This window comes from Cibotium barometz, chromosome 18, assembly GCF_041138505.1.
Source record: "Cibotium barometz isolate CiBa-2024 chromosome 18, ASM4113850v1, whole genome shotgun sequence".
Taxonomy (NCBI): Eukaryota; Viridiplantae; Streptophyta; class Polypodiopsida; order Cyatheales; family Cibotiaceae; genus Cibotium; species Cibotium barometz.
In genome coordinates this window covers 23933984-23949752 of record NC_141063.1, presented here as the reverse complement: position 1 = coordinate 23949752, position 15769 = coordinate 23933984, and the positions used below count along the sequence as shown (strand labels likewise).

The following is a 15769-nucleotide window of genomic DNA, read 5'->3' as shown; positions in this document are numbered from 1 at the left end:
AAGCAGGTCGTACAGCAAGGAGGTGGTTTACAAGCTACCCAAAACAGGTCGTACAGGAGGCGACCCAAAACAGGCTGTACAGAATGGACAGATTGGAGAAGCAAAAACAATGGCAAAAATGGGTGTCTAGAAGAGAAATGATGGAAAGAGGCTCCCTCCCTTAGGCTGGTCGACAACTCCAATCCCACTCACTACCTTTGGATGTAGGTGTTGACAAGTGGTGGGCAGCCCCACACACTTGGAGAGAGGCCTCATCAATCCTGTCCATACTTCATCAATGAGAAGGATGCCCTGTTTATTGAATGTTCCCCTTGTTATAAGTGCGTACACATTAAACTCATAATTAAAGCCATATTAATGTGCCACTGAAGGAAAACTTGACAAACCTCACTGTGGGCTGCCGAGGACAGCCAGCAGCGGACAGGACCACACAAAGTCCACGTGGACAGCAGGATAAGGGCACACTAGCTGGCAGGCAGGCCAGGCAAGGCACCCACTAGCTGGCAGGCAGGCCGGCCGGCCAGGCACATGTGAAAAAGGCAGGCTTAATATGTATAAAAAATCAATATTATGAGTTAAAGCAAGTGATGAGGCACTAAGACATTCAGCTTGACCACCATCAAAGCACGGACTGAGAGAGAGAGAGAGAGAGAGAGAGAGAGAGAGAGAGAGAGAGAACACACTCAAGGTATGTTTTGCAGGGTGGTGTTTCACAGCAACCCATAGCACCTCCATCAAGTCTCTCTGATTCATGGGATAATCTATTTTCTGGCCCCTTATGCTTTCCACCCGTTGAATTGCCTGTGGACTCGGTATATCAGGAACAAAGACAGACTAAAGCTGGAAGCAAGATCCATCAAGTACCATTTGCTTCTTCTTCTTCTTCTTCATTATTGTCTACTCAATCTTATTTTGGAGCATCAGCCTCAATGGTGCTGCCTTGCACACAGGTTCCAATGTCTTGTATACCGTCGGATGCAATCAATCCTGCCACATCTTCTTCTCTTCCTCCAAGTGTCTCTAGCTCACTAAACATGATTGATTTCGCTAGGGCAGATATTCATAATCCTCTCTCTCTTTTGGTGGATCCCTTGTCTGATTCATATATACCTAATTCAGCTAATGATCTTGGGACCAGTTTGAATTCTCTCTTACCCTCGGATGTCTCTGGTACAGCAAGTGCTCCACTAACAAAAGACTCAGAATTCATGAGTCCAAACCAAGATGAGCTACTTCAGATTTTGGAACCATGGAATGTGCCTCCTCTGTCAATTGATGGTGCAAAAGATAATCTAACTGAGGGCATATGGCATCTTTGGGGTGCACCCCAACCACGGCAGGTAAGTTTTTTACAGCCTTCACCCTGGGATGCACCATTTCAGCAGGGTAATGATCCGTTACATTCATTTCCTCCCACCCTAGTGCAGCCGAATTTCAAGCCAGAGTCCCAGCTCCCATCTAGTTTCTTCCTCTCGGAACATAAAGATGGAAGTTTTAAGCCAACTTATGGTGAGCCTTCTTGCTCGATTCCCATGCTGGGCAGCAACAACTGGCTGGACTCGTCAGCAATGGAATCAATCATGCATGTTTTGGATGACGCAGACATTAATCAAAGAGTTCCTCCAGAGTTTGTGGATTGTATTACACACTCGCTTATGCAAGATCCAGTGATTACTGCTGATGGTCATTCCTATGAACGGTCTGCAATTGAAGCGTGGCTCAAGTAAGAAAGACATGATTAAGTTGTGTAGTATGCATCATCTGCATGTTTTTTGGTTTAGTTTGCTTTATATTTTTTGTGTTAGTTGTATTTTTGGCTTACGAAGTCTTTTTTTCTTCCAAGAAACCTTTTTTTTTGGGCAATTAAACTTGATTGGATTTTCAAATGCGAATGTGGCTTTTTTGAAACTCAAACAAGCAGGAAGGATGTGAGCAAACCTTGAAAGAGTTGCACCGAATCTGTATCCATTAGTACTGCACAGCACCTGTCTGTATGTCTAGACCAACATCTCCCTGTGAAGTGAACGGCAAGAATATGTCCGTTGATACACTGAAGCAAAAACTCCGGTTGTTGTATAGTCTGCAAGAAATCTGTGCACTGTGAAAACACGCCCCTTGGCATATCATCCCAAGGTGAAGACAAATCTGGTGACGTGTCCTCATGTGGTGCTTCCATGACCCCAGTCATTGAAGAAACTCCACCCAATGTAAACGGTACATTAAAAAAAAAACACTTACAAACGTAGACATTTTTAATTTGGAAGGGTCAAAAATTGCCAATGGTCAATTCATACTATACGATATTGTACGGAATTGTACCGTACAAACTGCACTGTACGAATAGGTTCGTACCAGTACGAGAAACAACTATGGCGCCATGTCCATGGAAGGAGTAAGCCTCTTGCGAGCAAGTCCAGGCCACAATAAACCAATAATAACTCACTTATATAGTGCTTATTGCTTCCATAAATAACAGTCTAGTTGTAAATAGCCAATAACCTTGGATTCATTAAATCTTAACCTTAGCCACTTGAATCCGCCTACATGGGATGCATTGGATTAGTCCCTAACCACAAGGGTTAGTGCTAGGTACATAACATTCCTCCCCACTTAGGACATTTCCATTCTTGGAAATACATGAAGAAGAATTTAACTACCTGCAGCAATTGTCTTTGAAACTTGGTTTATACTTGTCTATCAAATCCACATAGCCACGTATCAAGGGACCAACTCAACTGAAGTTGTTGTTTCACTATAGTTGTTAGGCACGAAACGAACGGTATGAAAATGGTACCGGTATGTGACGTTTTATTTCGGAAAAATAAGTTCGATAGAGGTACGGTCCACTTTAAAAAACACTTGAAAAATAGATATTTGTACACATTTAGAGATGCAAAGTCTAGAGAAGTTGTCATAAACTAGAAACAAGTGAAAAACACTTGTACAATGAGTCATGAATGGTGAACATATGCGCCATGCCATAAATAGGAGCCTTCCCTACAATAGTAAATACAAAAAAGTGTGTAGGGAGACTAGAGTACAATATTCTCTAGTCCTCCTCCTCAGAGGAATCACTAGGGGAAGGAATGCCCTTGCTAGAGGCGCTCTCATCATGATCAGACTCATCAGAGAGCTTGAAAGTTGAGTCTTGAGAGCTTGAGTCTTAAAGTTGAGAGCTTGAGAGAGGGAGAGAGAGATTGAATCCTTCAAAGCTTTAGAGAGCTTGAGAGAGAGAGGGCTTGCCGCTTGAGAGAGAGAGCTTGAGAGGGCTTGCTGCCTAGGAAAAACGGTTGAAAAATGGCTAGTTTTTTGCATCCTTTCGTACCGGTATGGTACCATATGTACTGTTTCGTACGGTAGTTGTGGGACATCATTTTGAAAAAAATTGGTTTCTCTTCTGTCTGGTACAGGCAGTTTCTCTTTGTTTCGGCCTTCATGTACGTGATGAGCGGGATGCGTCCTGGAGACAACTATGTGTTCCACCAACATATGATCATGGGAACAAGACAAAAGAAAACAAAACCTTCGTAGGTCCTTGAAGAACATAAACCATCCTTTAGTCCTCCAACTCCCCATAGAATTGGAAACCTAAAAATGTCGAGACAACTATCTGCTAACCAGAACATTATACCCATCCTTCTCAGGATCTGGTAAATCTTCACACCTCTTAGAGACTCCTAACTATCAAGAACCACAACTGAGTCTCCTTCAAGTTATCAAAGTTTGAGGGAATCCAGGGTTTGACCCAACTCATAGCAAACATATTCTAGCTACTGCTAGAACCATATTCTCGATAGTACATTAGGCAAACTCGACCATAGGGATGTATCTCTCCTAATAAAACGGTTGCTTGGAGCTGTCTGCACAAAGCATAACCTCCAAAACTTGATTTCACCCTCTCCATCTTCTCATCGAACTGAGGATGATAAGAGAACACAAATTTGTTGAATCTTCGGATCATAGTTATCTCCGGGACGTATCCCGCACATAAAGTACGTGAAGGCCGAAACAAAACGGAACTGCCCAAACCAGACGAGCGAAACTAGATTTTTTCAAAATGATGTCCCCTAGTTGCCGTCGTATGCTATGGTGCGGTACGATACGGTAGCGTTTTGGTACGAAATGATGCAAAAAGCTAGTCGTTTTTTTGGATCTTTTTTGGTCGTTTTTTATAGCCGTTACTATTGCGAGGAAGGCTCCTAGTTATGGCATGGCGCACATGTTCACCATTCATGGCTCATTGTACTAGCGTTTTTCTCTTGTTTCTAGTTTATGACAACTTCTTTGGACTTTACATCTCTAAATGTGTACAAATATCTATTTTTTGACTGTTTTTTAAAGTGGACCGTACCTCTATCGAACTTAGTTTTTCGAAAGGTACCGTTTTCGTACGGTTCATTTCGTACCTGACAACTATGCTCCGGATGACATGCTGTAGGAGAGTCATGACATTCATAAAGGATCCTTTTCCTAATCTCAACACAATCCAATGCACATACTCTTATCATCTTAAAACAACAACCCGTTCCGCATAAAAGTACTGACTACTACCGTCCAACCTAACAATTGAAATGATCCTTGAGTCCTGGTCTAAATCAATGGAGCTCCCTACTTGTCCCTATTGCCAATCCCGAATGAAATGCCCATCGACCCCGACATTGCCCTCTAAAGGAATCATATAAGTTAGCACAAAACTAGGTAAAAGATTCACCCACCCAATCCTAGCAACCCCATCCAAATTACCCTTCCGATTTGTAATGGTCAAGGATGAAGACAAGGCTTCCCGAGATGGAAGCAACCCAAAACAATTGTTCTTAGAAATGAAGGACATGGCTCACACCCTTGGTTGTAACCCTATCCTCTCGTGTGTAAGTCTCAAGTCGGAGCTAACATTGTAGCCCACAAGGCAAGCTTGGGCGGACCACTCCAACATATGACTAGGAGTGTAGGTCTAGTTTAGCATGTTAGGTGATAGACCCTCATCACATCAAGGGGGAGTGTTGAAAATCAATTTGCTAGAGGGTGCAACATTTGTGTAGCAAGGGGGACCATGCACCTTAGTCATTTGATATAGTTGGGCTCCAAAGGTCAAAATGGCATATAAAAGGCATGTAAATGTAGCAAGTACCATAGGAGGGCGGCACCTATCCCTAGTCTAATGTATAAAAGAGGCTCTGTGTGTGTGTAAAAAAAAGGCAAAACTCTTGTTGATGCAAGTTAATGCAAGGTTGATCGACGTAACTATTTTTTCAATTCATCAATAGGACCACTTTCTCCACATTTTCTGAGCAACCAAGAGAGAGAGAGAGAGAGAGAGAGAGAGAGAGAGAGAGAGAGAGAGAGAGAGAAATGAAATGATATATTAACGTCTTCAGAAGGCCAAAATGACCTATGAGACCAAAAAGGTTACAACAATTGGTGGATCTAATACAATGTCTGTGTAAGAAAAGCTAAAAACAACTAAACAACTAACTGAAACTGAAACAACTATGAGGAAAAGTACAGTACTAGGAGCTCCTAATGGATAACATTTGAGAGAGAGAGAGAGAGAGAGTTGGGAAATGTAATTCCACCGGTAGGTGTGGAATGTTTGGTTGAACACAATGCTAATCAATACACTTAAATACAATAAGATTTATGTTAGCAGTCATCTCCTGTCTGTATATTTACACCAGGGCCTTTGTTGTGGGTGTTCGCGCCCGATTTAGGTGTTTTCTCATTTTTCCCCACTCTCCATATTTTTCCCTATTTTTACCAGGTGTGGGAGGCTGTTTTGTGGCTCCTGGCTGATCTAGACATTGGCCGATTGTTGGTCTGGGTGTCCTGGATGTTGGCCGAGTGCCCTTGTTGCTCCCCGACCCTCTCTGTATGTTGGCCGACTGATGGTGGAGCAGGTCGTGAGCTTTTTCGTTGCTGTCGGCTGCCTTTTGTGCTGGCCGACTGGCTCATAGGGGCCATATAAAGTGGCCCCCAGCCCCCACACACATTGTATTGGGTATTCCGGGTTTTCTCTTGTGTATATAGTAGAGTTACACGCCTCTCTCTCTCCTTCTCTATTGCTGTGTTTTTCTGCAGTGCACTTGCTTGTGTTTTTAGATTTTGTCTTCATCTCCGCTGCATATTCTGACATGGTATCAGAGCTCTAGGCTCTTGATAAATCTTGGGAACTGTGTGAGCAAGAAGGGCGCTCTTTTGTTGCTGATTGGTGTTGGGCTGTTCGGGAAGAGGAGAAGCAAGAGGAAGGCAGGCTGATTTGCTGGACAGCCACTTGCAGGTTTAAGTTCTTCTTTTTTCCCATCCACCCACCCTTTTCAGTTACACTCCTGCAATGGCAGATTTACTTGAGATGGCTGAGAGGCATGTGAAGATCCCGACACTCCCCACGTTCCCAGTGGATCATCAGTTTGACGACTACGGCATATGGAAGGTAATGATGGAATTTGTTTTGGAGTCTTACGACCTTGCTGATTTCATTGTTGTTGGGGTTTCACGGCCGGAGTTAGAGGAAGGGGAGTTACCCTCGATTTGGAAGGAACGCGAGACACAGGCACAGTTGTGGGATCGTGTCAATGCTAGGGTCCGTCCTTTCATTTTCCTCAACTGCACACCACAAGTAATCAATCATATCACGCATATGACACTGGCCAGAGGTATATGGCAGCATTTGGCTTCTCTCTATAACAGGGTATCGCCCATGAAGAGGATTTTCTTGGAAGTATAGATGTGGGTGATGAATCCTGCAAAGTCATCGACGATGCGGGAGCACATTAACACGCTAACTCCACGGTTGGAGTGACTCAGATTAGGGAGGAGAGCTAGACACGAGGACCTTGACATCAGGCTATAGTTTTTCCCTTGGCTCAAGAGCAGTTTTATGGAGCAGTAAGAGGCAGTCATCTTTTGCCTTGTCGTCGCGACAGAGGCAGAGTACCGGGCTGCTTGTGGTGGTGCTTGTGAGGTGGTGAGGTTGCAGAGGTTACTTGGCAGGATTGGGTTTCCCTTGGTGAAACCCACGGTCATCCAGAGGCATTTTGTTCGTGAAAAGATCGTTGCTGATGACATCTTGCTAGAGTTATGTTCGACGGAGGACAGTGCGGTGGACCTCTTCACGAAGTCTCTATCTCAGGCTTTACTCTGGCGGCACTCCAGCTCACTGGGGTTGGTTCCACATCCAGGAGCTGAGAGGGGGTGTTAGCAATCATCTCCTGTCTGTATATTTACACTAGGGTTTCTGTTGTGGGTGTGCCCGCCTGATTTAGGTGTTTTCTCATTTTTCCCCACTCTCCATATTTTTCCCTATTTTTACCAGGTGTGGGAGGCTGTTATGTGGCTCCTGGCTGATCCAAACATTGGCTGACTGCTGGTCTGGGTGTCTTGGATGCTGGCTGACTGCCGATTGGCTCATAGGGGCCATATAAAAGAGCCCCCTAGTCCCCACACACATTGTATTGGGTATTCCGGGTTTTCTCTTGTGTATATAGTAGAGTTACACGCCTCTCTCTCTCCTTCTCTATTGCTGTGTTTTTCTGCAGTGCACTTGCTCTTGCTCTTGTGTTTTTAGATTTTGTCTTCATCTCCGCTGCATATTCTGACAATTTAATGGACAACAAGCACAATACAAGACGTAATTTGCTGAATTGACAAGAGACGCAAAGCTAGATTCTTTGAAGACTTTCTTATTGAGAAGGCTGTTGTGATTGATGGTGTTGCAGCAGTGAAAGCCTACCTCAGCATAAAAGGACTCTCTACTTTAGAAAAGTCAAAGACCATGAAATTTACTTCACCCACCATCATAAGAGGAGATAGTCCAAGTTGTAACCTCGAAGTCCCACCATACCCAAGCCGCCTCATCTTGTCTTGAACATCCTCATAAGGACAAGGAGAAAGCCAAAGAACCAGAAATGTCCATGGTGGCTGATTTGCCTAAGGCTGTTATGGTGAAAGGAGTAGCGGTTTGTGAAGTAACTTCACAAGTAGTTGCCAAGCAGGAGTTCAAGCCTGGAGAAAAGAGCGTCAAGTTTGATGCTTTTTATGGTAAGAGAGATTCTCAAAAAGCTGTTTCGTTCATAGTTGGATGCTACTTTTGGTAGTGAAGATTATTCAGAAAAGTCCAAGATCAGGCTGGCGAGAATGCACTTGAAGGATGCTGCCTTGAATTGGTGGCTCAAGATTGTCCATTGAGAGAAAGAACCGGAGACATGGAAGGACTTCAAGGAGATGTTCAATAAGAAGTTTTTACTCTGGGCCTTTGAAGTTGATGTGCAATAGGAATGGGATGAGTTGAAGTAGAACCAAGGGGAGAATGTTGAAACTTATATTAATAAGTTTTTTGCAACCTCTCTCAAATTCACGTCTCTCAATGAAATTTCCTCAAATATGGAGTGAGGAAGTTTATTCATGGCTTACATCCAATGCTTTGACAGCAAAACCAGACACCTTGGAAGCAACTCAAGATACAACCATAGAAGTAGAAGGATTGCATATGCCTTGGACAATTGGGAAGTCTTACAAAGAAGGGTCCTAAAAGAAGAAAGCCAAGGTGTTTGACCAAAAGAAGTTAGAACAACACGCGCAGAAGCCAAGGAATGGGGGTAAACGAGTTTTATGCCAGTAAAGCACCGATATTGATTGTTCCAAATTTGTCAAAGCTGTTTATTATAGAATGTGATGCTTCAAGAGATTGTATTGGTGTAGTCTTAAACCAAGAAAGGCATGTAGTTGCTTATGAAAGCAGAAGATTTACAAAATTCGGAAAAGAATGCTCCCACCTATGAAAAGGATTTAATGGTTGTCATCCATACTTTGAAGATTTGGAAGCATTATCTCTTGGGTGGTCTTTTTATCATCAAAATAGATCATCAAGGCCTCATGTATTTTCTATCTCAGCCTAAGATCTCTGAAAAGCATCTTAGATGGGCCAAGTATTTGGCACAATTTCACTTTCAGATTATGCACACACACGGGAAAGAAAATAAGGTAGCTGATGCCTTGTAATGCTGTTTCCATAATCTATCATACAAATTTCAAGGCTATGATAGATATGTATGTTTTTGATGAAGATTTTGAGCTCGTGTGGAACAATTTGTATCATGGTGAAATAGTGACTTCTTATGCCATCAAGGATGGATTTCTGTTAATGCAAGACACGTTATGTGTGACAAAGGATTTAGTGGTGGAGGAATGTCATGCTCCTCCTTACATGGCTCATCATGGTATTTTAGCCACAACTCATGTTTTGGGGATGTATTTCTTTTGGCCAAGTATGAGAAGAGATCTTGAGGAGTATATTAGGGAATGCTTGATCTGCCAAAGGGTCAAGTTTGATTGATGGAAACCAACTGGACTTCTGCATAGGGAGCTTTGCATAGTATATACACACTGAGCGGGGAACATGCCTTGCCTCCTTTCAAGAATTTATTAAGGAACAATCCACGGGCTTATCAAGCCAGGACTAATACAATCAATAAATACAAAATCAAACAACTATGTCGATGTAGAAATCCAGGTCGGAGCCGATGTCAAGGCACAAGATCTCTGATGGCGAGCACACCATGGGGATGCCCCTCAAGAATCTCTCACCGGGTTAGTACCAATATCCAGTATCCGAATCAAATCCCAAGTCTAGATGATATCCAATGATAAACTCAATGCCGAAGCTGAAGTAAAAACTCAAAACAACTCCTTGAAAAAGTGAACACCAAGATGAATCCACAGATGGCAGTGGGGCATTGACACCAGGAGGCGGATATAAGGATAGCTGCCAGGCTGGTCGTCAAAGGGTGGTGCTGGCAGCTATCAGCGGCACTGCTGGTGGTGCCACCGGCTGTAGATGGTGCTGTTGGCCGGTGCTACAAACAATGTTGCTGAGGTGTTGCAGATCTGCGCACGCGGGGTTCTTGGCGTATCAGGCTGAGCAGTAGGTGCAAAGCAGCTGAGCTGTGGGCGAGATGCTGAGCAGACAATAGAGACGGGCGGCGCAGGCCGACGGGCAGATGGCAGATCAGCGGCAGGGGTTGGCGCAAACGGGCTGTCCGACGGCGGCGCAGGGAGGAGGCCGGCGGCAGGTGGAACCCAACAAACTAGCGGGAGGAGGGGATGATGAGGATGAAGAAGATCTCCTTGCTCTTGAAGGTCTCCACACCTTGATGCCCAACAAAAGTGGCTCAAGCTTCTTTTATATTTGAGGAGGGCTTTGCTTTTTGCCAAAAGCAATGCTTTTTGCTTTGGTTTCTTTTTTTGCTTTTGTCTTTTTATAATAATAAAAGTATTACTCATCTCTTAATCTAAGTTCTTTAATCTTGCTTTTCTAGCTTCAGGGCCTTGCCTTTTGGCCCTAAAGCTGCTCTTTGGAAAAGCGGCTTTTAGCTTTTTGATCGGGCTCACTGTCCTCTTTCCAATGGTGCCCTTGGCTTGCGGTCAATTTAGTTTGACTATTTTGCTTTTTCTTGCTTTTTGACCAAAAGTGGTTCTTTTCCTTGTGCCAACATAATAGTCCCTACTCCCATGCTTTCATCAACCTGTCCAGTGTTTGGGCATGTGTTTCATCATGTGAAAAGAGCTAGGAGGGCCAAATAGTTACATTCCCTCCCTCTTATATCGTAGTTGTCTTCAATTGCAAAATACAAGTGTTCCATAAGTTTCAAGTATATCCATATGTTTCTAGTACTAGCCCTGTCTGGTGAGCTTGTGCATCTGGTCTTTCCCCATGTCCGTGGTGTCACCTGCCCATTTGGCAACATCTATATGCCTTATCTTTGACCAATAGCTTTGTTCTTGATGGTACTTCTTCACGTCCTGAAACATGTGTTAGATAAAATAAATGCATACTTACCTTTTGCAAAAACGAGAAAGAAGCTAGTCAACAAGTATGCATCATTTGCGTCTATGGGGTATTCCAGGTACGGCCAAGTAGTCTGGAGCCTAGTGGACTATCACAAGCTATAAATCCAAGCATTGTCCACATATCAAAAACATCACACAAAGTTAAAGAAATTCAAACATACATCAGTATGTAGTGCACAAGTAATGATCCTCAGTTCATGGATTGTCCTGTCTCGCCTCATCGGAAACCGGTGTTGAGCTATATGGGTCTCGAGCGAAACCTCTCAGATTATCCTCAAGGCACTAGGACCTCCTGAGAGTTCTTCAATAGTCATTTGGGCCATCTGGTCGCATTGACCGCCCGACTGTGAAATCCAATACAGTCATTTGGGCTATGTGGTCGCAATGACCGCCCGACTGTGAAGTCCAATATAGCCATTTGGGCTATCTAGTCGCAATGACTGGTGGATGGCACTGTAGCTCTTTCATGGACTGATTTTAAGAGGCAGTTTTATGCACAATTTTTGCCACCAAACTTGCTAAGAATGTGAAGAAGGAATGAGGGAGAGTTTGTGCAAATTTATGTGGCCAAATTTTGGAAGGTGTTGCTGAAGGTAGTTAAACTCCCTTCATGTCTATTGATGAAGAAGAGAAGAAAAGAAAGTTTGAAGCTGGCTTACAGTCTGTAATATGTACCCAAATCAGACACTGCAAAAGCTCATTCATTCGGCTACCGTGGCAGAACGGTTACATGTTTTGCCCAAAAACAAGCCATTTTCAGATATATATAAAGGCAAGAAGAGGGCTAGTTATGACCAAAAAAAGGAGGGACAGCTGCATAAAAGTGACGAGAAAGGCTCCTCAGACACAGGTTTAAGAAGTCGGGGAGTAGATTCTTTGATCATGGGCTGTCCAAACAGCAGAGGCTTGATTACATACGAGATGGAAAATGTTTTGGATGCGGCAATAAGGACCACTTGTATCCTAAGTGTCCAAAGAGTCCCAAGAATCCAGGGGACAAGGCAGAGAAGCTTAATGTGAATGTGATTCCTGATGTGGAGGGAAATACTAGACAGCCTGCTGAGAGCAAAACCATATGCAAGGCTTGGGGGCAACCTGAAGGCTTAGACCGCTCTTTTTCTTTTTGATGATGCATCCACATATAACTTCATCTTTGAAGAGATGGCTGCAGTTATTGGGTCAAATGTATCAGATTATGGTATGCAAATTAATGCTGATGCCACTTTTGCTGGTAAAGGGGTTAATGTAGCCCCTATCATTGGGAAACTTTGCATTCATATCTAGGGCTATCTAGATCATGAGAGCTTTTTGGTTGCTTCACTCACGGGATGTGGCATGCTCGTATGGAGGCGAAGGACTATAAGTCCAAGAAAATTACCCTTTTGCATAGAGGTAGGGAAGTGGTCATAGATGCTGGTGCTCTAGGAAGCACCATACCTATTGTCAGTCATGCACAAATTCGCAAAGTAATGAAAAAGTCTACTTGTTCTTACTGGTTTTTTGTTAAGAGATAAGTTGAACATGCTCAAACTAATGTAAATGTGGATCATTTGACGCAAGAAGATTAAAGTTCTTGCATGGTTTTAGTGATTGCTTTCGTGAGGCTTTGCTTGGTGAGTTTCCACCAGAAAGACCCGAAGATCATCGCATTGATCTAATCCCGAGTAGTTCTCCTCCTAATAGGCCACCTTATCGGGTGAGTACCAGTCAACAAGAGGAGATTATGACGCAAGTTAACAACTTACTTGATAAAGGGCTAGTACGCCCTAGCTCTTCTCCTTATTGTTCGCCAGTTTTATTGGTACAGAAGAAGGATGGTTCCTATTGCACGTGTGTGGATTATCGGGTTTCCTATTCCACTTATATATGATATTTTGGATAAATTGGTTTCCTATTCCACTTATATATGATATTTTGGATAAATTGGGAGGAGTTGCTTTGTTTTAGCTGCATTGATCTCAAAAGCGGCTATCATCAGATGAGAGTGGCATCTCAAGATGTCCATAAGACGGCTTTCTGAACTGCTTTTGGGCAATCTGAGTTTTTGATAGTGCCTTTTGGCCTTACTAGTACTCCCGCCACTTTTAATCGAATGATGGACCGCATATTCAGGAAACACCAGAAATTTACTGGCAACATTCTTTGATGACATCATTGTTTTTATCAAAGAATGAGGAAGAGCATAGAGAACATTTGGCGACAATTTTTGAAGAGCTTAGACAGCATAAGCTCTACATAAATGGTAAGAAGAGTGAATTCTTCTTATTTGAGATCCATTATCTTGGTCATATCGTATCCAAGGATGGGGTGATTCACAGAGATGATGGCATTGTTATACATCAAACTAAGTACATAAAGAGTTTGTTGAAAAGGTTTCACATGGAAGAGTGCAAGCCGTTTTCTACTCTAGTAGAACCAGGTTTATAGCTCCGCATGCACGACATTGGTGAACCTTTTGAAGCCGGCATTTAGAGCCAGGTTGTGGGATGCCTTATTTACTTATGTAACACGAGGCCTGACATAGCTTTGCGGGTGGCTCTGTTGAGTAAATTCATGCACAGCCAAGGCACAAAGCATTGTCAAGCTATGAAACACATTTTTCATTATCTATAGGGTACCTTGGATCTTGGTTTGTTCTATCCCATCTCGGGGGACTACTATTCTCACTGATAGTCAGAGAACTATGGCTGTGGCGCGAAATCCCATATTTCATGCATGTACCAAGCACATTGAGATCCATTATCATTATGTAAGAGAGAGATTACATGCAGGGAAGGTTAGTTCATCTTATTGCCTTACACAAAATAATGTTGCAGATCTATTTACAAAGGCTTTGCCTAGAGAGAAGTTTGAAGCTTTTCAAAAAGCTTTAGGCTTGCTCTCATACACTGAGTGATCTGATACCTTGTACAGGTTTGCTTTTACACTAGAAGGGGGATTTTAAGGCAAATGCACACTTATGGTAGTGCTACATGTGAACAGGACCAAACCAAGGGCACTTTTTCCCATGTGGTTTTTTCCATTGGATATCCAGTGTGAAAGGACACTCTATCTCTTGCTTTGTACTTTCATATTATTATGGATGTGATATACATGGAAGGTTGACTGTACCAACTCCACTGATTCTCTCTCAATATCTGTGTACTGTGTTCATCTCCATTCTGTCAACTGCAACCCAGATTGTCTGTGTGTGTGTGTGTAGCTTTCCAACAATCATAGCCCTAGCCCTATGCCTACCCTATACTGTCCTCATAAAGCCATGGTGCAAGGTTCTGGGGACTGTTGCATGTGAAGTTAGTGAGGTGATTAGGCCATCGCTTGGCACATTTGGCAAAGTGAGAATCCGTGGATAGTTTAGAGATGCTCAATTGTGTCATTTCTTGCTTCTTTAAAATTGGGAAGTTGGTTTGTATGTCTTTTTGTGTGCTCATATTGCAATTTGTATTTATTTACTTTTTCACTTTCATTATGTCATGGATCTATGTGTGGTAATAGATTAAAACTAATTTATGGATGCTGGCAGATCACATGATACCAGTCCTAAAACTGGAGAAGTTTTACCGCCACCTCCTGGAGGTAATGGGACCGGTGTGGATAAAACGTTGCGTCCAAATCACATTCTACGTGGTCAGATTATCGAGTATAGGGAGCGTTTAGCACGAGGGTAATTTCTTAAAAAACTTAATTTTGTACACTTATCTTATGTGAAACCGATGCTAATGAGTGGAGCTGATTTTCAATATATTTATGGTTGGGCATTGTTTGTATTTCATGCATAACATGTTGGTTATTGGTTGGTGGGGAATATACCATCTCCAGTGCAATTTGTACAACAGCCGGTATAGTAGGTACAGTCCATAAATCAGCAAGTATAGCAGATAGTACATCCGGTACAGCCCATTATCAGCAAGTACAGGCCATAACCACCAGGTACAGAGCCCAGCTGGAGCATCCCTTCTCCTCGTAAAACAGCTTATCCCCACCCTAGAGCCCCCTTCCCCATCTCCCCCCCTCCCCCACAACAACACACTCTCTCTCTCCGGGGGGATGTGCACATTTCGCCTCTGCCCCTTTGTCATCCTCTCCTCTCCTCGCCTCGTCTCCCTGTTTTTTTTCTGTTTTTCCCCTGTTCTGGCCCTTTTCCTTCTGCTCCTTGGAGAGGTGGCTTTTGTCGTCAGGTTGATCGGTTTCCTCTTCGGAGGACTCCATGGCAGCCGCTCCATCTTCCCCGTCTGAGGCTGCCATTAGGATATATCATATGGTCTGTCTCTGGCAATCCGATCCACTGAGATGGCATGACCCAGAAAACGTACTTTCTCTTGGATCAACTGTGCGTGATGATCTCCAAATGGTCCTTGTGCTCCTTTCTGTACTTGCTGAGGGTCAAAATATTGTTGAAGACAATGGCAAAGCACCCTAAATGTGTATAGAAGATGCAGGACATGACTCTGCTTAGGGGGCTGGGCCCTGGCACATTAGGCAAACCAAAGGACATGAGTAAAAACTCGAAATCATAATCTTGGTTTTTGCCAAGGTTGACTTTCAAGTCTTCTTCTTGGCAATACAATCTGCTCGGAGTATCATCTGTGTAAAAGGCTGTCTGACCATTGTCTTTGCCAGTGTACATTGATCTTTTCTTTCTCTCTCAGTGAAATGTGCAAGCTCATCTATGTAAACGGAGAGAGAAAGAAAAGAAAGATTTTATCAGTGTCTGCTAGGTTCCATGTGTAAACTGAAGATTGTAAACTTGGAAACAAAAGTGCCACAATATTGAGGCCGGAATACTACTGACGTCCTAGATGTACAAGCAGAATGAGGCTGGTGAAACCAGTGGTGCTCATCATGGGTTATCCTCCTCTGTTGTAGTACACATGGAGGTAACATCCACCGCCCAGGGCGGGGGTGCTCTATGGTGCTGGAGTATATC

The 15769-nt window shown here is 43.3% G+C and overlaps 1 protein-coding gene across 3 annotated transcripts in view; it reads left to right on the top strand.

Moving 5' to 3' along the window:
- Positions 1–15769, top strand: part of LOC147629096 (uncharacterized) — a 76123-nt gene that overhangs the window by 56986 nt on the left and 3368 nt on the right. For 2 of the 3 annotated variants that reach the window (XM_086812342.1, XM_086812341.1), the window contains exons 3-4: positions 702–1723; positions 14366–14506. In XM_086812342.1, the coding sequence (XP_086668468.1) occupies positions 702–1723; positions 14366–14506 (1163 nt within the window). The remainder of the gene's footprint in view (positions 1–701; positions 1724–14365; positions 14507–15769) is intronic. The other variant, XM_086812343.1, reaches the window with a different exon arrangement.